A 26,455-nucleotide genomic window follows, 5' to 3' on the forward strand; every position below is an offset into this window, starting at 1 on the left:
TCTAACTAACCATTTTTGGAGTATTATATTATTTAATTTCCAATTAATTTTTGATTTGGCTCTCCATGTACCCCTTGCTGATCATTATTTTTATTGCCTTATGATCTGAAAAGGTTGCATTTATTATTTATGCTTTTCTGCATTTGTATGCCATGTTTCCGTGACCTAGTGTATGATCTATCTTTGTGAATGTGCCATATGGTGCTGAGAATAAGGTGCATTCCTTTTTGTCCCTATTTATTTTTCTCCATATGTCTATTAACTCTAATTTTTCTAAGATTTCATTCAACTCTTTTACCTCTTTCTTATTTATTTTTTGGTTTGATTTATCTAAATTTGATAGTGGTTGGTTCAAGTCTCCCACTAATATGGTTTTACTGTCTATTTCCTCCTTCAATTTTCCTAGTTTCTCCATTAGAAATTTGGGTGCTATACCATTTGGTGCATACATGTTGATTAGTGATAATTCCTCATTGTCTATACTCCCTTTTAACAGAATATATTTACCTTCCCTATCCCTTTTGATCTGGTCTATTTTTGCTTTGGCTTTGTCAGATATCATGATTGCAACTCCTGCCTTCTTTGTATCAGTTGAGGCCCAGAAGGTCTTACTACATCCTTTAATTCTAACCTTGTGAGTATCAACCCATCTGATATGTGTTTCTTGAAGACAACATATGGTAGGGTTTTGGATTCTAATCCATTCTGCTATTCGTCTATGTTTTATGGGTGAGTTCATCCTATTCACGTTCAAAGTTATGATTGTCACTTGTGGATTCCCTGGCATTTTGATATCCTCCCCTAATTCTGACCTTTCTTCTTTAGCTATAATCTTTTAAACCAGTGATTTACTTTAGATTAGTCCCCCTAGTCCCCTCCCTTGATATGCTTCCCTTTCTAGCCCCTCCCTTTTTGTTCCCTTCCCCTCCCCCTCTCCTTCTCTCCCTTTTTATACTCCCTCCCCCCTCCCCTCCTTAATTTCCCCTTCTCTCTTACCCTGTTGGGTAAGATAAAGTTCAAGATCCCAATGGATCTAGATGTTCTTAGCTCTCAGAGTTGATTTCACCAAGAGAAAGGTTTAAGTAATACCAGTTAGCACTTTCTTCCTCTCCTCCCTGTAGGAAATTCCTTCTCCTCCCCTTCCCATGTGTATCTTTGTGTGAGAAAGATTATTCTATTTAGTTTTTTTTCTATTTCTTGAAGTATATCTTAGTACCACCAATGATTCACCCCCTCCCTTTTTCTTTCTTTCACTCCACTTTTCTCCGTATTATCTTAATGCCCCAATCATTCCCTATGCATGATTCTTCTAACTACTCTAATGATGCATACAATTTTTGAGAGTTACACATTACATTTTCCCCACATATTAACATATATATATATAAAATTTGGTATAAATGTAGTCCTTATAGAAGAGAGTTTAAATAAAAGAAAAAGATAACATTTTTCTTCTTTTCCCTTTCCTTCATATTTTACCTTTTCAAGTTTTCCTTGCTCTTGGCGTTTGGATGTCGAACTTTCCACAGAGCTCTGGACTTCTCTTTACAAAAACTTGGAAATCTTCTATTTTGTTGAATGCCCATACTTTCCCCTGGAAGTATATAGTCAGTTTTGATGGATAGCTGATTCTTGGTTGAAGACCCAGCTCTCTTGCCTTTCTGAAAATCATGTTCCATGTCTTATGGTCGTTCAGAGTGGAAATTGCAAGGTCTTGTATGACCTTGATTGGCATTCCTTCATATCTAAATTGTCTTTTTCTGGCTTCTTGTAAGATTTTTTCTTTTCCTTGAAAGCTTTGGAATTTGGCAATTACATTCCTGGGAGTTGTCTTTTGGGGATTTAGTGTAGAGGGTGTTCTGTGAACTCTTTCAATGCCTGTATTGCCCCCTTGTTCTTGAATCTCTGGGCAGTTTTCTTTGATGATATCTTGTATGATGATGTCGAGATTACTCTTTATTTCTGGCTTTTCTGGTAGGCCAATTATTCTCAGATTGTCTCTCCTTCCTCTATTTTCCAGGTCTGTCACCTTTTCAGTGAGATATTTTATGTTATCTTCTAATTTCTTAGTCTTTTGGCTTTGCTTTATTGATTCTTGCTCTTTTGCAAGACCATTGTCTTCCAGTTGCCTGATTCTGGCCTTTAAAGCCTGGTTTTCCTTTTCCGTTTGTTCTATACTGCTATTTGAGGCCTCAAGCTGTTTCTGTAGTTGTGTTTTTTTGTGCTTCTGATTGCTGAGTTCCTTTTGCATTATTTCTCATTTTTCCTGCCAGAAGGCTTCCATCTTTTTGATAACTTCCAATTTAAATTCTTCAAGAGCTTATGGACAATTTCCATTTCTTTTGGAAGGTTTTGGAGCATTTGTTTGTGCTTCCTCTTCTGCTATTTCCTGTTTTTTGTGTTTTCCCTCCATAAAATGTATCCAAAGTCACCCCCTTCTTCTTGCTTTTCTTGGTGTTGGGGTTTTGGGGTTCTTGGGTACAATTTGCCATCTATGTGTTTTGTTTGTTTTTCTCCTCCTTCCTCCCCTTTCCAGTCAAAAATCTGAATGAGTAGTACTTGCCCTCAGTATAAGGGTCTAATGGTCAAGGCTTTAGTCTCAGGCTAATTCTAGGTTCTCTGCAGCTGTGCTATCTTCCTGGGGAGGCCCAAGGACTGCCCTCCCCTGCCGGTGTTTTGGGAGGTAGTGCTCTCAGGTGAAAGTCTTTGGTGGTCTTAGCTAACTCCCAAGACCTGTAGGTGCCCCTTGCTCACCTGTAGGTGCCTCTTGCTCACATCAGGGGATCCCTTCGTGCACTCTGTGATTACAGAGTGCTAGTTCTGGGCACTTGAGATCTGTGCTCCCCTTGCTTGCCTACCGGGGTTTTGGGCGTTAGTACTCTCAGGAGAAGGACCTTATCTTATTCAGGTCCCCAGACCTGGGGCTGCCCATTGTTCAGTCCTGGGGTGCCCCTCCCTCATTTGTTGATTCTGGCCAGTGCTGACTTTAGCTCTGGCTCCGGCTGTTTGGTGGGGGAGGGGAGGGTGGGTCAGGTTTTCGTTCCCTTATATCGTGGAGGTGCCGGAATCCCACCTACCTTCAGAGCTTTGCCTTGTTGTGGGGTCTATCCGTTCTTCTGAGGATGGTTGTTTTTTTATTTTGGGAGGGTCTTTTGTAGTCGTCTGTGTCTTTGGGTCTGAGGAGAGGAAGCAAGCTGCGTCTATTCTTCAGCCATGCTTACCTGGAACTGTCCCCAGTCTTAAGAGATTTAACACAGTGTCCTAGCCTGTCAAAATCTTTTTGGATCCTGGTAGTCAAGTACTGTTAACCTTGTAACATTTGCAGATTTGATGAGCATGCTTCTATACCATTATTAAAGTCATTAATAAAAATGTTAAGCAACACAGAGCCAAGCACAAAATTGGCACATAGTAGGCACTTAATATTTATTGAATGAAGTACAATAGGGCCCCTGTATCCTCAAAGAATATGTTCCAAGACCTATCATGGATAGCTGAAACAAAAGATGTAAACCAATACCTGCTTACACCAAATATATGCGCTCTTTGTCCTCACTCCTGCCTCTTGTTTCAGTGCTCTAAAGTCATCCCCCCCGCAAAAAGGGGATGGGGGTAGTAGAAACAAAAGTGACCCCTACTGGGGCAGACCAGTGCTGTAGACAGACTTCCAGTGCTTTGTGGGCAGACCTCCAGTGTTTCTGGCTAATCAGGAATAACTAAGAAGCATGAATAAATGGACACTCCTTTATCCTGTTGGAGACCTCCTGCCACATTAACACTCAACTATTCACAGCTACTTTTTGCATGTAATATCCAATGACTTCTGAAATGTAGCCTTAGAGAAAGCAGTTTCAAGGAAGTGAAGGAAAAGAGGGAAGAGGCAGCCATAAGTGACTCGGAGGTCAGGAAGTAGGGGTATTAAGGGTAAACAATTCTGAGAGTTTGGTATTGAAAAGGAGAAAAGATTTAGAGTGATTTTTTTTGAGAAGTTGACAGATTCAAGATTTCTTAAGGATAGGGTAAATCTAAAAAAAAAGGGGGGGGGGGAAACTGAAGATGAAAGGGGGAAATGAAGGGGCATAGTGTTGGAGGAGAAGGAGTTGAGGGCACAGGTAGAGGGTATGGTCTTGGCAAAGAGAATGACCACCTCTTTTGTAGAAATTAGAGTAAAGGAGGAAAATATGGGTAAAGATATAGAGGCATTTTGAAATATGGAATAGGAGAGATAAAGGGAGTTTTTAATGGACAATCTTGAATTTTCTCAATGACGTAAGAATCAAGGATGCCCACTAAACGGTAGGAAGGGGAAACAACATTAAAGTCTTGATGAAAAAAGATTGTAATAACTACCAAAGTGAATAGGAGGGAGATCTGATCACTACCAAATTATCCTCCAAAAAGCAATGAATTCAAAATGATTCTGAAGCAGCATGACTCACAAAAAGACAAGGTGACATAATTTTTCAGCCCAAAACAACTTAGAAAGCTGGCATGAGGGAGTTAGGGCACCAGGATAGAGGTAGAGTGTAGTATGCCTTGGCAGATCCCTTCAAGGCAACAGACCTTGGGTGCAAGTGAAGTAGCAGCCAAAAGTTCCAGAGCTCTTAGCCACAGATGGTCGGGGTGGGGAAAGGAGGTCAGACAACTGCATAGAAGGAGATTACAAAGGTCCCTTTGTTGGAACTCTGGGTACAAAACTCTTGTTGCGTTGCCCATATGCAAAACCAAGTTTGTAGTCCGGGGGGGCATTCTTGGCCTACACCAGCACTTGCAATCACAGAAGAGTAGGGGACCCTGGTCACAGTTTCAAACGCTTAAAAAGTGCTTAGGGTTACAGACCAGAACACAGGCCGAGAGAGTAGTTAAACATATCTTTCCTTACTATGCCACCTCAGAAGAACTGAAAGCAGATAGATTCTCAGAGCCAGCTCTGAAGTCAGTTGCATAAAGAACCTGAAATTTGAAACAGTGTTCCTTTCATCACAGTTATAGAGCACAGTTTTTTAACTAAAAGTTTTTAAAAACTTTGTTTTAAGAAGACGACAAAGTCAATATTGCTACATCCAAAGCCTCCAAGAAAAATATTAATTGCTCTCAATCCCCAAAAGAATTAATAGAGGAGCTCAAAAAGGATTTTAAAAAATCAAATAAGAAAGGTAGAAGAAAAATTGGGAAAGAAATGAGGGTGAAACAGGGAAATCATGGGGGGAAAAAAGTCAGCAGCTTGGTAAAGGAGGCACAAAAAATATTGAAGAAATTAATATCTTAAAAATTAGATAGGCCAATGGACAAAAGAGGCACAAAAATCCAAAGAAGAGAATTATTATTTTAAAAGCAGAATTAGTCAAATGGAAAAAAGATATAAAAAAGTGCACTAAAGAGAAAAGCTTTTTGAAAGACAGAATTGGCACTTTGGAAAAGGCAGTACAGAAATTCACTGAGGAAAAGAACTTTACAAAATAGAATTGATCAAATAGAAAAGGAGACACAAAAAGTCACTGAAGAAAATGATGCTTTAAAAACTAGAACAGGGCAAGTAGAAGCGAATGATTCTATAAGACATCAAGAAAAATTTAAAACAAAGTCCAAATAATGAAAAAATGTGAAATATCTCATGAGCAAAAGGAAAATAAATCCAGGAGAGGTAATTTAATAATTATTAAACTACCTAAAAGCCATGATCGAAAAAAGAGCTTGGGCATCATCTTTCAAGAAGTCACCAAGGAAAACTGCTCTAATATTATATAGAACCAGAGGACAAAATAGAAATTGAAAAAAAAAATCTACCAATTATCATCTGAAGGAGCTCCCAAAAGGATAACTCCCTGGAATATTATAGCCACATTCCAAAATTCCCAGGTCAAGGAGAAAATATTGTAAGCAACCAAAAAGAAACAGTTCAGATGTCATGGAACCACAATCAGGATAACACAAGATTTAAAAATCTCTATATTAAAGGATCAGAGGGCATGGAATATAATATTCCAGAGGGCAAAAGTTCTAAGACTTCAAGAATCACCCAGCAAAACTGAGCAAAATCCTTCAGGAATAAAAATGCATATTTAATGAAATAGAGGACTTTCAAACATTCCTAATGAAAAGGCTAAAACTGAATAGAAAATTTGACTCTCAGATACAGGACTCAAGAAAATTGTAAAAAGATAAACAGGAAAGAGAAATCAAAAGATATTCAATGAGGTTAACTGTATACATCCCTACATGGGAAGATAGTTCTTGTAACACCAAAGAACTTTGTCCTTATTAGGGCAGCTAGAAGGAGTATACCTAGACAAAGGGTGAAGGTGTGAATATGGTAAAATGATAAACACAAATAAAACAAAATTAAGGCATGAGGAAAAGGAATACAATGGGAGGAGGGGAAGGGAAAAATAGAATAGGGGAAATTATTGTATATGAAAAAGCATTCACAGTGGAGTGGATGTGAATGTGAAACCCTACTCTTATCATAAATGATTCATTGAAAGAAGGACATACACAATCACTTGTATATAGAAAGCTATCTTACCTTATAGAAAAATAGGAGGGGAAGGGGATAAAAGAAGAGGATGGCACTGATAAAAAAGAGGGAAAATTGGGGAAGATGGAGGTAAAAAATTAAATGACAGTAAATGGGGTAGAAAGTAACATACAATAATCATAATGGTGCAAACAAATTTTTACAAGTCTGTAATAAAGGTCTAATTTCTCAAATGCACAAAGAAATGAATTGTATATATAAGAATTCAAGTCCTTCTCCAATTGATAAATGGTCAAAGGATATGACCAGGCAGTTCTCAAAAAAGTAATTAAAGCCCTATATAGTCATGCAAAAAATGCTATAAATCACTATTAATTAGAGAAATGCAAATTAAAACAACTCTGAGGTACTACCCCACACCTATCAGATTGGCTATTATGACAGGAAAGGAAAATGACAAAACTTGGAGAGGATATAGGAAAGCTGGGACACAAATACATTGTTGGTGTTGTGTACTGATTCAGTCATTCAGGAGAGCAATTTGGACCTATGCCCAAAGGGCTATAAAACAGTATATATCTTTCAACCCAGCAATACTAGGTTTGTATCCCATAAAGACAGACATTTTTAAAAAAGAGAAGGGCCCATATGTACAAAAATATTTAAAGCAACTCTTTTGGGAAGACAAAGATTTGAAAAGTGAGGGGATGCATATCAATTGGGGAATGGCTAAGTAAGTTTTAGTATATGATTTTAATGGAATACTATTGTGTTGTAAGAAATGACAAGCAAGAAGAGCTCAGAAAAACCTGGAAAGACTGAACTGAAGCAGAGTAAAATAAGCAGAACAGAACATAAAACAGTAATAGGAATACTTTATAGTGAACAACTGTGAATAACAGCTGTCCTCAGCAATCCAAAACTCTCTCAAAGGACTCATGATAAAAAATGCCATCTACTTCCAGAGAAAAAGAATAGAGTCTGAATCCAGACCAAAGCACTTTTTTCATTTTAATTTTTTTTCTATTTCAATTTTTTCCACAAACAGATTAATATTGAAAAATGTTTTATATAATTGTACATGTAAAATCTATATAAGATTGCTATGTCAAGGGGGGAGAGGTGGTTGGGGGGGATGGAGAGAATTTAAGACTCTTTGAAAAATGAAAAATCTGGGGGCACCTGGGTAGCTCAGTGGATTAAGAGCCAGGCCTAGAGATGGGAGGTCCTAGGTCCAAATCTGGCCTTAGCCTCAGACACTTCCTAGCTGTGTGACCCTGGGCAAGTGATTTAACCCCCATTGCCTAGCCCTTTCCACTCTTCTGCCTTGGAGCCAGTACACAGTATTGGTTCCAAGACAGACAGAACTTTTTACATGTAATTAGGGGGAAAATAAAATAATTTAATACCTTAAAAATGTGAATAGGATAGAGTCAGTAAAGGAGTTTTGCCATTGAACCGTGAGTTTCTACTTGTAATGCAATAAATAACATGAATTTGTAGTGGACCCAGCCAGAAAGGTGATGTGATTCTCTTGACAGTGCAAGTTATAAAGATGGTGGGAATGAGTCAAGGTGGATGGAAATAGAGATTCTCCATATTAACAATTTCCAAAATTAAGTGCTGGTTTGTTTGTTTGTTTAACCATTCTCCTCACCATTTTGGATATGCTCCAATTTGTCAATGTCTTAAAAATGGGGCACCAGAAATAGAAAATAGAAACAGAAAAAAGTTTTCTAGATGTGGTCTTGCCAGGGTAAAGAACAGTGGACTTGCTACCTTCCTCAAAGACATTCTCAATGAACTCCACAGCCATTAGGTTTTAGCTTTTGTTTTAATTTTATTTGCTTTCCTTCAGTCCATAAAACATCTCAGCATCATCTCCTCTCCACTCCTTCTTTTTCTTCTTTCTGATCTCAGAGGAGATAGCCTCTTCACTCATTAAAGTCAGTCTCTCTACCTGTACTCTGGATTCTATTCTTTGTTTTCAGCAATCTTCTCATCTGTCTTGATTCCCTTTTTCCCCCCACTAGTTCCTTCTCATCTATCTACAAACATTCTCAGTTCTGCCCATTCCTTAAAAAACCTTTCCCTTGACCTTTCTACCCTTTCCAACTGTTATCAATCAGTCAGCTAGTATTTATTACATTCCTATTGTGTGCCGAGCATTATGCTCAGTGCTGGGTATACAAAGGAAGGCAAAAGGCAATCCCTGCTGCCAAGTTGCATATAGTCTAATGGGGAAAACGGTATGTAGTCAGCTATGCACAAGGAAGAAATAGATAGGTTAATATATAGAAAGGAGCTAGGTTGTGGAGAGCTTTGAAAGCCACACAGAGAGTTCAGTATTTGATCTTGGAAGCAATAGGGAGCCACAAGGGTTTCTGAGTGGGGGAAGGTGACTGTGATATGGCCAGACTTAGGCTTTAGGAAGATTAATTTGATAGCCAAGTAGAGCATAGACTGGAATGGGGAGATACTAGAGCCTGGGAGACTGACTGACAGGCTTTTGCCATTGTCTTAGAATGAGGTAATGAGGGCCTGCACAAGGCATATAGTCATATCAAAAGAAAGAAGGATACATTTGTTGGAGATGTTATTCAAGAAGAAAGGGAGAATATGGCAGTTGATTGGATATGAAAGATGAGAGAATGAGAAATCAAGGATGATACAAAGACTCTCCACCTTGGTGACTGGGGGGAGGTTGGTGCCCTCAGCAGCAGCAGGGCAATTTTTAAAAGTGGAGAGTTTTGGGGGGAAAGATGAGTTTATTTCAGGGTATGTTGAGCTTAAGATATCTATAGGGCATCCATTTTGAGATGCCTGATAGGTAGCTAGTAGTGAGAGATGTGAGGCTAGAGGTTAGGCCTAGCCAAGTAAATTTGAGAATCATTGAATCCATGGGAGTTCTGATGAGATCACCAGATGAAATAGTCTAAAGCAGTCATGGCAAACTTTTTAGAGATGTTGTGCTGTGCCCCCACCCCTCACTCCCCCTAGGGGAGAAAGAGAGCAACCCCACTGGGGGTCTTAGATTCCCAAGGAAAAGCATCAGTAATTTTGCAGGGTGAGAGGGAGGGAGAGCTTGGGGCTACAGGCCTCAGGGTAAAAAGTTGAGATATGTGGCAAGCTTCAGCTGTGTTATGACTTTCAGCTTTGCTGAAGGTGCCTTCCATGTCCTTAGAGCTTTGCTTGATGGGGTTTGAGGGTTTGCTTCCCACAATTAGACTGCTGGGCAGAGGGGTGGGTGAAGTGAGGAATGTCATCAATGAGTATAGAAAGGGGAGGGGAGTGAGCCATGTGCTCTGCTCCCCTCCAGCTCTGCTGCCTGTGAACCACCCACCTCACCCCAGACTAGGGAGGAAGGAAGGACTCCTGCTGGGCAGAAGGGTGGGGGATGTGAAAAAATGTTATCAAGCACAGTAGAGAGGGGGATGGGAGCAGCTCCTCCTGAGTAATGAACTCTGGAGGGGTGGGAGCATGTGTGCCCACAGAGAGCCCCATCTTTGGCACATGTACCATAGGTTCACCACTGGTCTAGAGAGGGAGAGAAGAGGACTCAGGACAGTTTCAGAGACACCACATTCTCCTGATTCTTCTCCTACATTTCTAACTCTTCCTTGTCTATCTTCTTCCCAATTCCTTACTGTGAGTATTCCTCAGAATTCTTTCTCTACCTCTGCTCCATTTGTGGTCCCATTTATTACAAGCTGATAGCTGTCAGACCTGTCAAGCTATTAGGCTTCCAAATCTGTATCCCCAGCCTTACCTTGCTATCTTCTGAGTGTTACATCTGTCTCTCTGTCTCTGTCTCTGTCTCTCACCAAGACATCTTCATCAAGATATCCCACCAATACCTCAGATTCAACATATCTAAAACCAAGATATTCATTTTCCTCCTAAACCTATGCCTTTTGACTTCACTGTTGTCTATCTGTGATACTGCCATTTACCTGCTATGTTCAAAATTTTGGTTATCTTCAAATCACCTCTACCCTCCCATAAATAATGAGCTCAAAGTTGTTGATTGAACCTCATCAACACTGCTCACATTGTCCTCTCTTTTTTCTCCTCACTGTCACTGCCCTTGTAGCATAAGTTCTCATTGTCACTGACCTGAACTGTTGCAGTAGCCTGCTGACAAGTCTTCCAGTTTACTCCCTCTTCCACTTTCTTCCTGGAATAATCTTTCTTCTATATAGATCTGGTCATGCCATTTCTCTGCTCAAAAATCTTCCAAGGTTTTCTTTTTCCCTCTCAGAAGTTCTAATTCCTTTGGTAATTAGGAGTAAATTCATATGTGAGCATAAATCTAGAAGTGCCTCATTGTTAAACATCTCTTGCTGCTCCTAGCTGGCACAACCTGAGGAGCTTTTGTTACCAGACCCAAGAGAAATTGTTTGCTGCTAGAAAATTGGTTTTTCCTCCTGTTTATATTACAGGAAAGCTCTCCTTATCAGGAAGAGCTGAACTAATTAAGTGTTTGCTAAAGGAAGTACACTAGCTAAGAAGGGAGAAATGAAGTAAGATTTCTAGATTCTCTTTGCCTGTTCCTCATCAGACTCCTAAGACAACTTTGTGGCTCTAGTCCCAAAGCCCAAGACTGTTTTGGCCAACGAGGAACTCAAAAGGCAGTGGCATTTTCCTCTAGAGGCAAGTGTACATTTTTTTTAAAGAGCTGATGATTCATAAGCTTCTGCCCAGAGTTGTTTGTGTATCTCTAGAAGCTGGAATCATGTGTTGCTGGTTAGCTGAGCTGAGAGAATGTACTTTCTTAGCCCTATTACTTGATGCTTTATGAGTCATCTACTTGAAATGTTGTCAAACAGAAATACTATTCCTGCTGTTCCCCTTGAAGAAGGTGAGGAGAAGCCTGGATACAAATTCAAATCTGAGAAATGGAATCTAGCCTCCTCTCTTCAGCAGGTGAAGTATTGATTTGATCAGAATACCAGAGCTAATAAACAGGACATCAAGAAAAAGGTCCACTGCTTCCTGCCTCCTTGCATAATGTTCATTATGCTGTTCCAGATAGCTTCTCAGTTTCTCCTTAACTACATTCAATAAAGATTTGTCTGTAGTAATGCTGCCTTTGCTCTGTAGATATCAATTTATTAAATATGGGGAACCAACTTTTTTTTAAGTTCAGTATAGTAACTCATACAGAACTTCCTGTTTGAGGATCAGAATGAATATAAGAATGCAGCTTGGATGTCATGTAGACAACTACATTTTGTCTATATTCTATTGGGTTGATGAGAAAGTAGACTGTAGTTTGTGATTACTTCTTTTTGCTGTTTTCTCTTCTCCTATTCTATGGGATCTCCAGGTGAACCATTCACATCTATCCTAGGATGCCACAGAGCTACTGGCAGTGTATATAGATTGTAAGTGAATTTACACCTTAGAAATGGTTTTAGGAGAGGAACTTTGGGCTTGTTACCATGTGCAAAGCAAGAAAGAATATCTGTACACCTGGCAGTTCAGAACCTTTCAAACGGCCTCCACATTTCTCCCAAGTACTGAATAGACAGCCTAGCCCACCCCACAGTAGACTTGAGTAGACTCCATGTCTCAGAACAATTACTTTAAGTAATGGGGTTTCAAAGTTAGAAAGGACTTCAGTAGCCATCCCATCCAAACTATACCCAAACAAAAGTTTCTACAACATACCCAATGAGTGGTCTTCCAGTCTTTACTTAAAAGACTTCAGTAGAGGTGAAGAGAGTGGGGAGATGAATGACTCACTACTTCTTAAGGCAATCCAGTCCATTGGATAAGTTAATTATTAGGAAATTTTCCTTATACCAAGCTTTAATTTTTCCCTTTTCCAGGCTAAATATCACTATTTTCTTCAGTTAATCTTCATTAACATGAGTTCAAGGTTCCTCCCTTCTTGGTTACTGTCTCCTCACTCCTGCTTATCAGTGTTCTTAAAATTTAGTATCCAGAACTAAACTGAGTACTACACAATTATAATTTCCTTAATCATCAATCAATTATAAGCCTTTATTAAGCTGGGCACTGGGGATTCAGATGCAAAAGTGAGATAATCCCTGGCCATTATGAACTTTCATTTTATTGGGAGAAGGAAATGACACAAAACATATTCACTGAGAAGTAAATATAGGATATAGGCAAAGTGATTTGGGAGAACAGGTATACTAACAGCTAGGGAAATCAGGAAAGGCTCTTGGAGGAAACAACACTTGGGCTGAGCCTAGAAGGGAGCTGAAGTGAGGAGGGCCAGCATTCCAGATATGGGGAAGTTGTGTCTCTAAGAGTGGATTAGTCTTGATATCTGCTAGTCACATATCCCCTGTTTTTTTTTGTTGTTGTTTTTATAAACACAAGCAAACTGCTTTCAATTTATTCTTTTTACATTTCTTTTAATAGATTTTTTGTTATAATGTTCTAGCCTATCTTTTTGGGTCTTGACTCTTGTTTAGTGTGTTAACTTTCCTTCTAGTCCTTTTCCTGGTCTTTTCCAAATGGTATTGAGAACCCTGGAATGTGTCCCTGTAGGAAAGCCAAGGTGTCCTTGATTACCTTGATAAATGTGCTCTTTCTGTAACCAGAGTGAACCACGCCCCCAGCCCTCTCCTTTTCCAAGCTCCTCCCTCCTACCTGGCATTTTTTCTTGTTATGTAAAAAGTTGTTTCTCAAATGGTCTGTTTGCCAATCCTTTTGTGTCCTTGAAAAAAACATTTAAGTTTGCTTTTAAAAAGGTACAGGGTTTGGGAAAATGACCCCAGTGACCCATCCCTCCATAGGCCTTCTCTCTTGTGACCATAACCTTAGTCATCATAAAGTGAACTTAAGTTGTCTAGCCTCAGTGCCAAAGAAGCAGAGCAAATGCTGTGGTTAGTTACGTGTCCTTTCCCTTTTTAAACTGTTCTTCCTTCAGTCAAGAGAAAGACTATTTATACTTGATTTCTTTGAAGCTCCTTGTTTACACAACCTTTGTCAAGAACCCTAACATCCAGGAAGCCATTGCATTCAAGACTAAGATGACCCATGTGATCTTGGCTGGGACTGGGAAGTCTGAGCACTTTACCATTCATTCCAGGGCACCTAGTTTTCTCTTTGCTATGCCAGTATTGTTATTTTGGTTAGTCAGAGCCCTAGGACTTATCTGACGCTCATATCACAATAGGGAAACCTATAGTAGTTGAGGCTGGCGGAGTAAGTAGGGAAAGGGATGGCTGACCTGCTTTCTCCATCAGAAAAGGCAGCCCCCCAAGTTTACCTTTCAGCCTGCTTTTTGCCAAGGCCCTTCAGAAAGCCTTCATTCAGGTCTTGGCTCCATTACTTCATAGGAATCTGATCTCAGAAAAGTTCAGTCATCTTCCTGAGCTTTATGTTCTTCTCTGTATAATGGGTTCTCCTATATTGCCTCCCTTGTGAGAGACTATTGAGCATCCAGTGAGATGATGGAAGTGAAAACATTCTGTAAATGATAATGCCTGTGTGGAGGCAAGATCTTGCCCTGTTGTGTCATACCTTCAGGCAGGACCTTAGCTGATGAAAAACTAGCTCTTGCCTTCAGCTCCCTCCTCACCTACACATACCGAGCTATTATTATCTCTTAGGATCACAGAGCAGATTTCCAGGCACTGATCACTGTGTTCATTGTATCCCAGCTACAATTATATAACTAGCTGGCTGCCTTTTCCCAACATAGTTATAGCCAAGACTAGCCAATTAGCATTTTTACTAGATGACAGAGGCTCCTTGCTGAGAGATGTAATTATTTTAAAGCATTTAGGTTTCAGCTTACAGGTGAATGTATATCAGGATTGCTAGAAAGCACATAGGTTTTCTTCTGGTAGTGGGATGTAGGGATTTAACCCAATCACAACCCCATGCTGTATCAACCAGTCAGTAAACATGAGGGCCCACTTTGTGTAAGGTGCCAGCTATGTACAGGCCCATAAGAAAGAGGGATTAGAGGCAACATGATCACAGAATTTAAAACTGGAGGGTTTTTAGATTTGCAGGTTATGTTGTACAGGGCTGTGAACCAAGAGCCAAGGTCTGGGTAAGATTCTACTTCTAGGGCTTATTAGTTCTGTATTCCTGGGTAATGCAGCTTCCCTGGTCTCCTCATCTGTAGAATAGGAAAAGAATTCCTGCCTCATGGAATAGTTGTCAAGATGGGACGAAAGAGTGGCTGTACAATAAGGTTTGAAAATTGTCAAGTACATGTATGTGTGTTTGTTAGTATGATGATGGTTTATGAGACATTGTCCTTGCCTTCAACATGTTTTCTTCTGAGTAGATAGGGACATATATGAATAAAAAGATAATTCACAGTACCAAGCAAGGTGTTCAGTAAAGTTCAAATGCAGGCTACAGTGGGGGCTAGAAAAGATTAAAAGGAAAAGAGGTCTCTGGGGGGCTGAGGCAGTCAGGGAAGGCTTTGTGAGGGACCATGTAGGTTAGGCTATACTCAGCACAGACTGAAGAGCCTCAGGTCATATAATTAAGGTTGGCATCTAATGTTGCTTGATGTAACATTCAAAAGGAAAGTAAGTGATTTGGTGAATCAGTTACTACCCTTCCAAAACAAAAACAAATCTTTAAATAGTAGCATCATTTCAGGGCCCAGGACATTCATTCTTCTCAGAGGATATGAGTGGACTCAGAGGACTTTCTCTTGCCCAGAAGAATACTGACCTGGCCCTCAGTTTTGCCTCACCACTAATTGGCCAGGCAGGGCTTCCATATGACATTTACTAGCGCCTCTGTCTTCACTCTTGAGTCCAGGCTCTGCAAGGCTGGTTATTACTCCCATAGTTTAACTAAAGGTCTTCCCTTGCCTGCATTTTGAGTGTTTGTGATTTTGTTGCCATTGCCGTCATCAACAGTAATCACTCTTATACAGCACTTTGAAGTTTACAAAAATTTGTTCTCATTCATTATTTTCTTTAATCTTCATGATAGCTAAATGCCAGGCAAATGTTTTTATTTTCATTTTACAGCTGAGAAAACTGAGGTTGTCACTAGAGAGAGAGTGTGGTGGTATTGATAGAACCCTGACCTTGAAGTGAGGGGGAAGACTTGCATTCAAATCTTGGCTCAATTTACATTTTCTCAGTGTCACTTTGGGCCAAGTCTCTGAGACTTCATCTTCTCCTCTGCAAAATGATAATAGTAACATCATCTGTCTCACAGGGTTGAGGTAAATGTGAGCTCTTGCTGCCCAAGGCCACACAGCTTGTAAGTGGTAGACGCAAGATTTAAACTCTAGTCTTCTGACTCCGTGACCAGTTCTCTTTCCACTACACCATTGTCATCTGTATTTACTGTCCCAGAACTGAGAAGAAACCAGATTTGCCTTCTGGGTCTACATTGATAGGATGCAAATGGGCATTTCCTGCAGTATTATCTGACAGTTTTCTCATTCCCTAGACTACTTCAGTGTAATCAGTCAAGAAGTGTTCACTCTGCCTCTCTGGCTTACAGGTTTAACCTGTTGTGACAGTGTTGTTCTTAAAGTATATGGTCAGGGGAAATAAAGACCATGGCTTGGCTGTGTTGTGGGTATTTCTATTATGAAGTGGGGAAAGTTGTTCCCACCACAATCAGCTACTTAGAAATAAAAAAATTAATCGAGGAAGGAAACTAAGCAAGTATGATTTGTTGTTAGTTTTTGGTAAGAAATGAATTTTTTTACTTGGCTGTTGATTAAAAACAGATCCATCAAAATTCAGGGAGTTTTCCTAGTAGCTCTTTGTGGCTGAGTCCCAAGAGTCTTATTTTGTAGCTTTCAACAAGTTCCTTTGATTAGTAGTTTCACATACTTTTTCTGAAATGAGCCAAGGATTATATAAGGATTACATAAGTCTGTTTAAAAAGCACTAGCCAGAATTATTCTTTTGTAATTGTTTCAGGCCAAAATGTTCACTGTCCTTTTTATTAAAGTAGACGGAAAACTCAAGATGGAAAATTACTGAATTTCAGCATATCAATCACATATCTTTTCAGGTTTTCCAGAAAAGGGAATGGTCTTGGTTTCTTAGTCATTACAACTGTATAAAGGCATTCACTTATGTCTTTGCTTTGTACCCATGACATATTCTGTCTTAACAGGAATGGGGGCCTATTGCATAAATGGCCACAAAGAGACTGCTTTATAAACAGTAGACTCGTGTGAACAAACTGCCATTTTCTTTTTATAGCCAAGTTTTTGTTCTCAAAGCCTGGACTCCAGAGCCAGTTTGCTACTTCAGTTGCTTCTTAAGCTGAAGCTTTGTGGATACCTATCTGAGCACTCTCTGATGCTCCTGCCTCTAGGGTTAAGCTGCCTAGTGCACATGGATTAGGCCAAGTATGTTGGGCACCACAGGGTGAATGCCTCAAAGAGAGTCAGGCAGTTGCCTCCCATTTGTTCTCTGGGAGATTCTGAGGCTTGTGCTCCTTTGTAACTTAGGATCTTAGGATCTGGATTGATATTTCCTGTAGTTGATGGTCTTCTGGAATTCATCTGCTTTGAGATAATATTTGTAAAGCTCTCAGCCCAGTGCCTGGCACATAGTAGGCACTAAATAAGCCCTTCCCTTCCCTGCCCCCATTCCAGTTACTACCTTTTATTTGATACCTCTACTAGGGTACCAAGCTTAAATGTCTGGGAGTTGGGGGCTGGGGAGGAGAAGTCCTGATATTTTTCTAAATCAAAGTGATGCCCAAGATCTGGTAGCTTCTTTTAGGAGTCAAAAAAAGAGGAAATTGGTTTTACAAATGTAAAGAAAGATTGATAGTGGCTTGGAAAAGTCAGCAATGAGTAAAAATGACTATTTTATTTTATATTGTTTCTAATGCCAGGCTATTCATTAATATGCAACCAAGTACATCAAATTCCAACAGATGTTATTTTTTCATTAATTGTCACATGCAGGATTTAGGAGACTGTGTGCTGGGGGCAGAGGGCAAAGGAGAGATAGATGAGCATGGGGGAGGGGGATGAGGAAAACCATAGAAGTTGGCTTTGCTTGACTCTTAGGGGAGTGCCCAGTGTCTGTTCTTAGTGTCTACCATTGTATTTGCAGGAGACCCACTGCAGTGTGGTGCCTGGGTTGGGCAGTGTGCTCTGTACATCGTGATCATGATGTTTGAGAAAACCATCATCATCATCGTCCTCCTAATACCTCAGTGGAAAAAGGTTTGCATCCCTCTCCCTGCCTGAGATGATTTTCTGAGAGCATCGCTGGCCAAGGAAAATGTCTGTGAACAAGATGAGCTGTTGAGCACTTCCCCATCTGCAGTTCTGGCTTCACTGGCTCTGGTCCAAACGTGTCTTCTTGTTTCTTTCTCTGAGCTCTGTAAATGTGTCCTCAGATTCAGCCCTTCTCCAGCTGGGCCCACCCCTTTCAATGCCCGGTAGCTTCGGGAGAAACAAGACTTGTAGACTAGGTGTTACTCACTGTTACTAATTTTTTCCTTCTGGATTTTAAAAAGACTTTTGGCTTAGTAATGTGTGCTATTTTCCAGGCAACTTCATTGCTTTGATTTGCAGTAGCTAGAAGCCTAGTCTTGCCTAGCTGCATGGTTTCTTTCTTGGGATCTGTGCCCATACTTTAATCCAGGCAACCATCTAGGGTGGGCATTTTTTTGTCCATGTGCCAGTAGGAATGATGGCTTAGTTCCTGGCCTTCTTATGGCATCATTGCAGCAGGTTTTAGACCTTTCTGATGCATCTTTCAGGCTAGCCTATTTGGGCCATTGAAAAGAAGTCAGCAAGATGAAGCTAGGAGATTTGAATGGATAGCGAGCTAGGCCTGGAGATAGAAGGTTCTGGGTTCAAATCTGTCCTTAGACACTTCCTAGCTGTGTGACCCTGAGTAGGTCACTTAAACCCAGGTGCCTAATTCATGGATTGTTATTAATTCTAAGTATTAATTCTAAGACAAAAGGTAAGGGGAATGTGGGAGTGGGGAAAAGAAAGAGAGATCAGTTAAGCCTATAAAAAGAAAGAGAATCACCAGCCTTACCACTCACCCACCTAAACCTCTAAACCTGAGAATTTGTTATGACTATAAAATCAAGGAGACTGGCCACATGAAGACGATGGCCTTTGAGGAAAGACCTGTGTAGCCGTTCCCATTAGCTCTGTTGTCTCAGATACAACTGCTTCTCCTTTACCAGCCTGCAATAGTAGCCCCTTCAGAACTCTTCAGGTCTGATTTTCTTGTTTCTTTACAGCCTGTCCAAGGCTCAAAAAGTCCAGTCTTCCACTCACCAAGGTTCTTAGGGCAGTAAATAGGGAGAAAGTTAGGTGGCCCAGGACCTTCTTTCTTTTCTTATCTTGACTTATGCTTCAGCCTCTTTTCTTTTTCTGCTGACTAAATTGGATCCTCTTCTCTTCACAGGTAGCTCTTTTGAATCCTATAGAGAACCCCCAGCTGGAACTGGCCATCGTCATGCTGATAGTTCCTTTCTTCGTCAATGTTAGTATGGGTAGCTTTATTCCTCATTTTTCTCCCTTGCCTAAAAGATCCAAGGTTGAAAGCTTGAGTCCTGTTGATGGTATCCTCCTCATACAACTAGCCCTTTATCTTGGAACTTGTCCTGTACTCTCTGGCACCCCTAAAAGGGTAAATGGATCTTTGGAGGCTTGTCATGGGAGGGATGGAGTAACATTTCTGTCCCTGCCACCCCTAGAAGGGTGATCATGGGGAATGGAGCTATAGTAATGGCCTTTCTTTGCCCATGTCCTAGCAGCCACAAGCAGTTTTATACAACTGTGACCCAAAGTCCTCATTTTGTGGCATAGGCTCCTAGTGGAGAGTTCCTGGGATGTCTTCCAATCTTTTCTTGATGGCCTATTTCTGAGATTTCATCTAAACCGTCACCAGAATTCCCTTATTTGAGAAGCAGAGACTAAAGCACCAAACATAGAGCATGAGTTTAAAAACTTCAAAAGAAATACATTCAGCATCTAGAATGAAAAGAAAACAAAATTAATTAGGATGAAGGGACCAGACATGGAGAGGAGAGACCAAGCATCTTTGATGGGAGTAGTAGAAACTTCATAGACTAGGAGTCAGAGGTCCTGAGGAGTTCTAGGCTTGATTCTGTTGTTATCCATGTGACTTTGAGCAAATTACTTCAAAGAATTCTGGGAATGGAGTGAGAGCCCCTGAGTTCAAATACTGCCTCTGCCCATTACTGACTAATTGGCTATGTGTCCTGGGGCAGATCACTCAGCCTTATGGGCCTCAGTTATCTGCAAAATGAAGAGGTTGGAATTGATGGAACACTGGAGGCACTTCCAGTTCTAAATCTCTGATTTCATAATTCCTGTCTTCCAGATTTCTTATGTGTTTAAGTGAAAGGACCAAACTCTTAAAGGTTTCTTCCAACACTAAACCTATATATTGTTCCAAAATAGTCTCTCACAAAAATATAATAGGGTTGGAAAAGGGTTTCCAAATGGCAGTGACGAAAATATCTTCTTTCTAAGAGGCTAAATCATAACCTTGTCTTTCATCCTCCTGCAGGCATTAATGTTTTGGGTTGTGGATAATTTCCTTATGAAAAAGGGAAAGACAAAAGCTAAGCTAGAAGAAAAAGAAGGCAGCTTGGACTCCAGAAATGGAAGCAAAGTTCGGTACAGACGGGCTGCATCCCATGAAGAGTCAGAGTCAGAAGTAAGTAACATTTTTGATTCCTCACAAAAGACCAATGTTGTTGCTCCAGGACTTGCTGGGGAGGGGTTGTCTTCTCTTTTTCACTCTGCACATTCCCAAACAGTGCTAAATCATGAGAATTACTTGCTGAGAAAGCAGCATTGCCTGAAACCCAGGACCATTCCCAGCCATTCCGCTGCAGGCTTAGTCCCAACCTCCAAAGTCTGTGCCCCTGGCATCCATTAGGCTTCCTCAACCCTTCCATGCTGGATGTCAGCATTTTTTAAGCTTCCCAAATGCCTCTGTCATTTCTAGAAGTAAGGGAATATAAACCTAAGACAACCAAGATGGATTAAGGTTCAAAGGCCCAGAGGAAGGGAAGTGGTTTGTCCATAGTCCCCTAAGTAAGTAGTAAAGTAGAGTTAGGATTCAAATTCAGGTCACAGAACTCTAAACTCGGGGCTTTTTCAGAAAATCAGAATGTTCTAGTGTGTGCCCATACAAAATGGGCTCTCAGGTATAATGCTGGACTCCCCAGTAGCCTCTCCCAAGGAGGCTCTATCCTGTCAAAAGACTCTGGCCTTCCCACAGACAGTCAGGGACACTGTGACACTATGGCAGATAGAGCCAAAATGCACCACCTCAGGCTTGGTTCTGTTACTCAGTAGCCATGCATTTCCATTTCCATTCCAGATTCTGATGTCTGCTGATGACGAGATGGAAGAGTCAGATGCAGATGAAGACCTCCGAAGACTGACCACTTTGAAGCCTGTGAAAAAAAAGAAACACCGATTTGGACTGCCTGTATGACACTTCCTGGCCTGGGGCCTGGCGAGTCTGGGGACCACGGTCACTCTTGGTTTGGCAGGTTTTCATTCTTAAGTGGCACTTGACCTTTTCCCTTCCTCCTCATCTCTGCCCTTCCTAACACCCTTTCCTCTCTCTCTGCTATCCTGCCTGCTCTGACACCTGTGACGTGGAACAAGGAAAAGAGAGCAAGAGCCCCCAAGAGGCCATGGCAGTCGAAGGTCACAATTCAGTTGCACTACAGACACTGACCGAATATGCAACAGAGGTTGGGTTTGGGTTCTCCATCCATCTGGTGCCCAGTGTTGTCAGGGACCAAAACTACACCGGTCTTTGTCTGACTTGATGGAGCTGCAGAAGAAAATGGACATACATGTATGTGCTTGCCCAGCACACACACACACACACACGCACGCACACACACACTCATGCTCTGCAGCTGCTTCCTTTCATTTCTGGGGGGAATGATGGAATGGGTCACATTTGGAGGAAAAAGTAATCCAGACTGATCAAGTTGGAGCCAGTATGTTTTCTTACTAAAAAGTGGCTTTTGCAACAATTAATTCCTAGAACCCAGGATAGTTTTATGGTTATGAGCCTTAACCATGTTGATGTTTTTAAGTCTCTGCATTTGTTTCCTACAAGGTACCTGTGAAATTGATAGAACATAGATTTTTTTAAAGTCTTCTCTTTCCTCTGACTTTTATAATTTAAGTTATATTTTCATACTGTTCTATTTAAGGATTCTTTTTTTAACCACCACCAAAAAGAAAAGAGATGGGACTGTTTACCGTTCAAGCAATGTGTAGGTGAGAAAGAGGTCAAAAGTTTTGCTTCAGAATAATTTAATCATTTCATGACTGCAGTAAGGCAGAGGGTTGATGAAAGGAACCAATTCTCAGTTGTAATCACCAGACTCTGTATGTGCTAGATATTGACCCCAAGCAATGAATTCTCTGCTCTAATGGGCCAAAGTTCTTCTGATTCAGAAAGAGCTTTTTCTGCAGATTTAGGCCACAGGCACCTTATACTAAAAATGCCATGTTTTCTGATAGCCTATAAGTGTTCACTCACCAAAAAGGAAGACTAAATCTTTATGAGAATTTGACATTCCCAGTCCACACTCCCCATTCATTCCTGAGCTAGTAGAATGTTCTCATATGTACGTCCTTTTTAATTCCCCCTTCATTCTTCTCAAATACAATCTGGCTAAAGGTAAAACCCAAATCTCTTCCCACATCCAGAGACCCCCTTGCTTCATTCAGAAACTGAGCGGACCTGACGATCCTGCATTGGTAATCTTCCTTAATGCTTCCCTGGATCCCAAGATTGCTGATTTATTTTGCACACCTTGATCATTTTCTTCCTGAGCTTCCTCCAGGTGACCACCTTTTCCCCCAAGCTCTCTGATTCTTTTGATTCACAGAAGTAAGGTCGACTCCCAGGCCTCTCCAGATCTCTAAGCTTCCAGGTTTGCATTTGTCATTTTCACAAGACAAAACTCATGCTCTTAGATGGGCCTTAGGCACCTGGGACTCAGAGCATTTCTTAAATAATAGGCCAATTTGCTGAAATGTGTGCTGCCCCACATGGAGCCCCAGGCAGGGAGAAGCAGTAAAGGAATTTGTCACAGCTGAGACACCAAGGTGACAGTGTAGAAAGAAATAGTATAATGACTACTCTGCTCTCTGGGTAGCAGCTATACCAAGCCTTAAGCCAAACAAATTCAGTGAATGACAAACAACTCAGAGCTTTTTAAAAGATATTTTTAAATGTTTTACATAGACATATTAGGTCTGAATTGTGGTATGTTATGGGCGGCTCGATGGGGTCCCACAGGGACCTCGGAGAATATTGAAATGTGCACTCCCACGTTCTCTTGTTATTCTAACTTTCCTGTTTGTTGGTCTCTGGGCAATACACAAGCCTTGAGGGAGACTTCCCAGCTGTCCTGCTATGATTTGTTAAACTGACCCAGAGAACTGAGTGAAACCACTGACCTGTAACTGTGCATTTATATATCCTTTTTGCAATAAGAAGTGACGCATTGTTCCTTTGTGATCTGTTACATCTGAGAGGTGAAAGAGAGGGGCCAGCTTGGTTGCAATGAGGTGAGAGTGAAAGAGAATCCTGGCCCTGATTTAATTCCACCATTCTGCTATTCTGCCCCTTCACTTCCTAACGGCTGTATCAGCAGCCTCTCCTAGAGGAGGTGATAAGACATTTGGGGGAAAACAGCTCCAATGTCATCTCTGAGTGTTCATCTGTGAGATCCAGGAAAGAGACTCTTGTATGTTCATAGGCATCAGTGTTTAGGAAGACTGCAGCTAATTTCCCCACCTATAAGAAAGGGTCACATGGCCTCTCCACATATCCCTTTCTCTGGCTCTGTTACTTGGTTGTTTGAATAGCACACATGCCTACTTTGTTCCCTCTGTCCCTTTGGATTCAGAGCACACAGGGTGTCTGATTCTGAGTTGTTGTTTTAATCTTGAGCTAAGTCTATAGAATCCATCTATTATTTTTTTAAAAGCCTTAATCATGTATAATATGTTAGATGCGTGTTAATACAGACCTCAGATGATCCAAAGCTCTATATGAGCAGTGATATTGGAGGGAGAGGGGGAGAGGAGGAGGAAAGAACTAATGAGAGTGTGGTATATTTTTCTGTGAATTGTTTTTAGTAAGTGCTTTGAGATCTCTGGGTTATGTACTGTAGCTAACTAACAGGGTGATGTTGTAAGGCCTTACAAGCCAAAGAACATTTGAAATTGTGGGCTCTCGGAGGATAGGATGTAGCGTGTCTTTAAAAGGCCTCTTGGTAATTGGTTTGCCCAGCGTGTCCCCACCATTTTTGGATAAGCCACCTCCAATCTTCAGTGCAATCTCAGTGCAAGAAGACATGAGAGAGCAGGGCCTAGGACTTCCTTTTGTCCAGGCTCTCCTTTCCTTAAGAGAATGAGTTCTCAGTTCTCAGGAAGCATCCTGTGTAAGATATCACATATGATACAGCTATTAGTCATGGTGGTGCTCATCCCCATTTTCTTGGGTAATATGGAGGAAGCATTACACAACAAAGGGTAGTTGAACTTTTTTTGAGGAGCAAAGTAATGCTGGCTGAATCCTTGTTCGTAGCTGCTCCTTGTCTAAATCTGAATGGCGGTCAGGCCCTTGCATAAACATTGGATTCAGAGGGCAGTAACCCCAAAGCCAGGGTACTGCATGCGATCCTGGCAGTCATAACATTTGTCACAAACAAGGGGAAAGGACTGTAGTTTCATTTGGCGAGATGTGAAAGGAGCATAGATGCAGCTGAAGCCTTGTGTGGGGAGCCATCTATGGCTGAGCTGCACTGAGGAAGTTTCAAAGGTCAACTGAACCACATCTCCCATCTTGCTATTTCTTCACTGGACTGTCGACAATATGTTCACGTGGAGGTATCTTGCCTCTAAACTTCAGGGGGAAAAGACTTAGAAACAAGACTCTCCCAGATAGTACAAATTGGTGCCTTTTGCTGGCACTAGCCCTAGACGTGGCTTACAGCCATGCCTCAGAATGCTTCAATGGGAGCTTCCAGTGAAGGTGGCCACCAGCAATGCCCTCCACTGTGCCTCACTAACTAGCTATCTATGGGGCTCGCTCGCTCTCTCTGTCTCTCTCTCTCTCTCTCTCTGTCTCTGTCTCTCTCTCTCTCCCTCTCTCTCTCTCTCTCTCTCTCTCTCTCTCTCTCTCTCTCTCTCTCTCTCTCACTCTGTCTGTCTCTGTCTCTCTGTCTCTCTCTTTCTCTGTCTCTCTGTCTCTGTCTCTCTCTCTCTCTCTCTGTCTCTCTCTCTCTCTCTCTGTCTCTCTCTCTCTCTCTCTTGCAGAATAAATGGAAGGGTAGAGCAATCCACTTGTGCTACAGAGTAGGGCAAACTTTAGGAAAGTCTTCAGACATTCCCAGTAGAAAAACAAAAGGCATCTGATCTTACAGAATAGGATGATTGTCACTTTTCCAAAGGGATTGTTTTCCCTTGGTGTGGGACCTACTTCTTATTGGGGAATAAGTTTGACTTTTATCTCATTTGGTTTGAGATTATTGGTATATGAACCATGGGCTCTCAAGAGGTTTTAGTTGAGCTTTCTTTTGATGAGTAAATTAAGGTTGGACCTTTATGAGCAAAAAACCATGCTAGAATCCTGCTGCATTCGATGGTATTGGTCAATCAGTGGTGTTACATTTAAAAAACAAAATTTTTTAAGTGTAAGGGAAGATAATGTACTTACATTGTATAATGGTTTACAATAAAGTTTGACACATTATTACCATTTTTTTAAAAAAAACCTTTGATTGTATGTTCTTGATAGGATTAAACTACAGTTATGGCAGAAACCAAAGAAGTTCAGAGCTAGAAGGGGATCCCAGGCCCTTCATTACTCAGAGGGGAGCCCAAAGCTCAAAGAAGGCAACTGCAGAGTCAACAACAGGGTTTATGGAGGTGATGGGAGGTTTACAGAGAACTGACACTAAGAAAGAAGTGAAAGGATGGCATAGTCTCATGTGTTTCCTTCTCTTTGATGGAGCTGAACAACTGGTACTTCCAAGGAGTGGATTACATTCACAAATCAGGAAGCAAAAGAATGCTGAGAGAAGCAATCTTTGGAACCCCATGGAAATACTTCAGTGTGAATGGAAAAGACAGGAGCCACCCTTTGCCAAGTGAGATGGGCAGAGCATCAGTTTTGAGTAACTCTCAGGAATTAATCATCTGCCCACATGATTACCCCACAAACTCCTGCCCTTGAGCTGGAGCCTGAGGAGATGGGAGAGGGAAGAACAGTGCCACAGAGCCTTTCTCCAGTGCATAGGAGAATGCTCTCTTGTATTCTAGAGAAAACTTCCCATTATAAACCCAACTGAGCCAGGGTCCCAGTCCTACACACCAGGATGTAAGGTAAAAGTCAGATGAGATTCTTCCCTAAGACAGATTTTCTTCAGCCTGCACCCTCAGCTGGGGGTGAACTGGATGGGAGTTAAGTGTAAAGAAGTTAGGTTTGTAGTGTGTCAGGTAAAGCAACAAATAATATAAATGTCTTCTGGAATTTCATCTTTCTGTTTTCTTCATGGATAAATTTCAAAGGGGATCCCCAAAGCTGGAAGGGATCTCAAAGCTCATCTAGTCTTTCCCATGTTATACTCTGGACTGGTGGTGGCGATTCTGCCAGAAGACATCTATTGGTAAAGAGCTCGCTACTAATCTTTATCACAAGCCAAGGAAGCTTGAGAAAAAGCCCAATAGTAAATTGACTTCCTAGTCATGCACTCTAATGCCAGTTTAAATTATAAATGTGTGATACAAAGGGAGGAAAAGAAGAGATCCGTGGGCTGCAATCTTCAGAGACATCTTCCTAGGGCCAGAGATAGGGCTTCAAATGGATCTTGAAGGGTAGTAGGATGTGGATGGTACACTGCCTCAGAGAGCCATCTGCTAAGCCTAAAGGCTTGTGGTAAAGCCAGGATTAGAAACGGAGGGGGTGCTTGGTCAGTATTTTTGGATGA

General features: G+C 41.1%; 1 protein-coding gene across 1 annotated transcript in view; it reads left to right on the forward strand.

Annotated features, from left to right (window-relative positions):
* Window positions 1-26,455, forward strand: part of LOC100020088 (store-operated calcium entry regulator STIMATE) — an 83,094-nt gene that overhangs the window by 49,868 nt on the left and 6,771 nt on the right. The window contains exons 5-9 of the mRNA XM_016424576.2: window positions 17,530-17,642; window positions 18,850-18,927; window positions 19,981-20,130; window positions 20,803-20,913; window positions 21,122-21,137. Coding sequence (XP_016280062.1) covers window positions 17,530-17,642; window positions 18,850-18,927; window positions 19,981-20,130; window positions 20,803-20,913; window positions 21,122-21,137 — 468 coding nt within the window. The remainder of the gene's footprint in view (window positions 1-17,529; window positions 17,643-18,849; window positions 18,928-19,980; window positions 20,131-20,802; window positions 20,914-21,121; window positions 21,138-26,455) is intronic.

The sequence above is a fragment of the Monodelphis domestica genome, chromosome 7, assembly GCF_027887165.1.
Source record: "Monodelphis domestica isolate mMonDom1 chromosome 7, mMonDom1.pri, whole genome shotgun sequence".
In the NCBI taxonomy this organism is placed as follows: Eukaryota; Metazoa; Chordata; class Mammalia; order Didelphimorphia; family Didelphidae; genus Monodelphis; species Monodelphis domestica.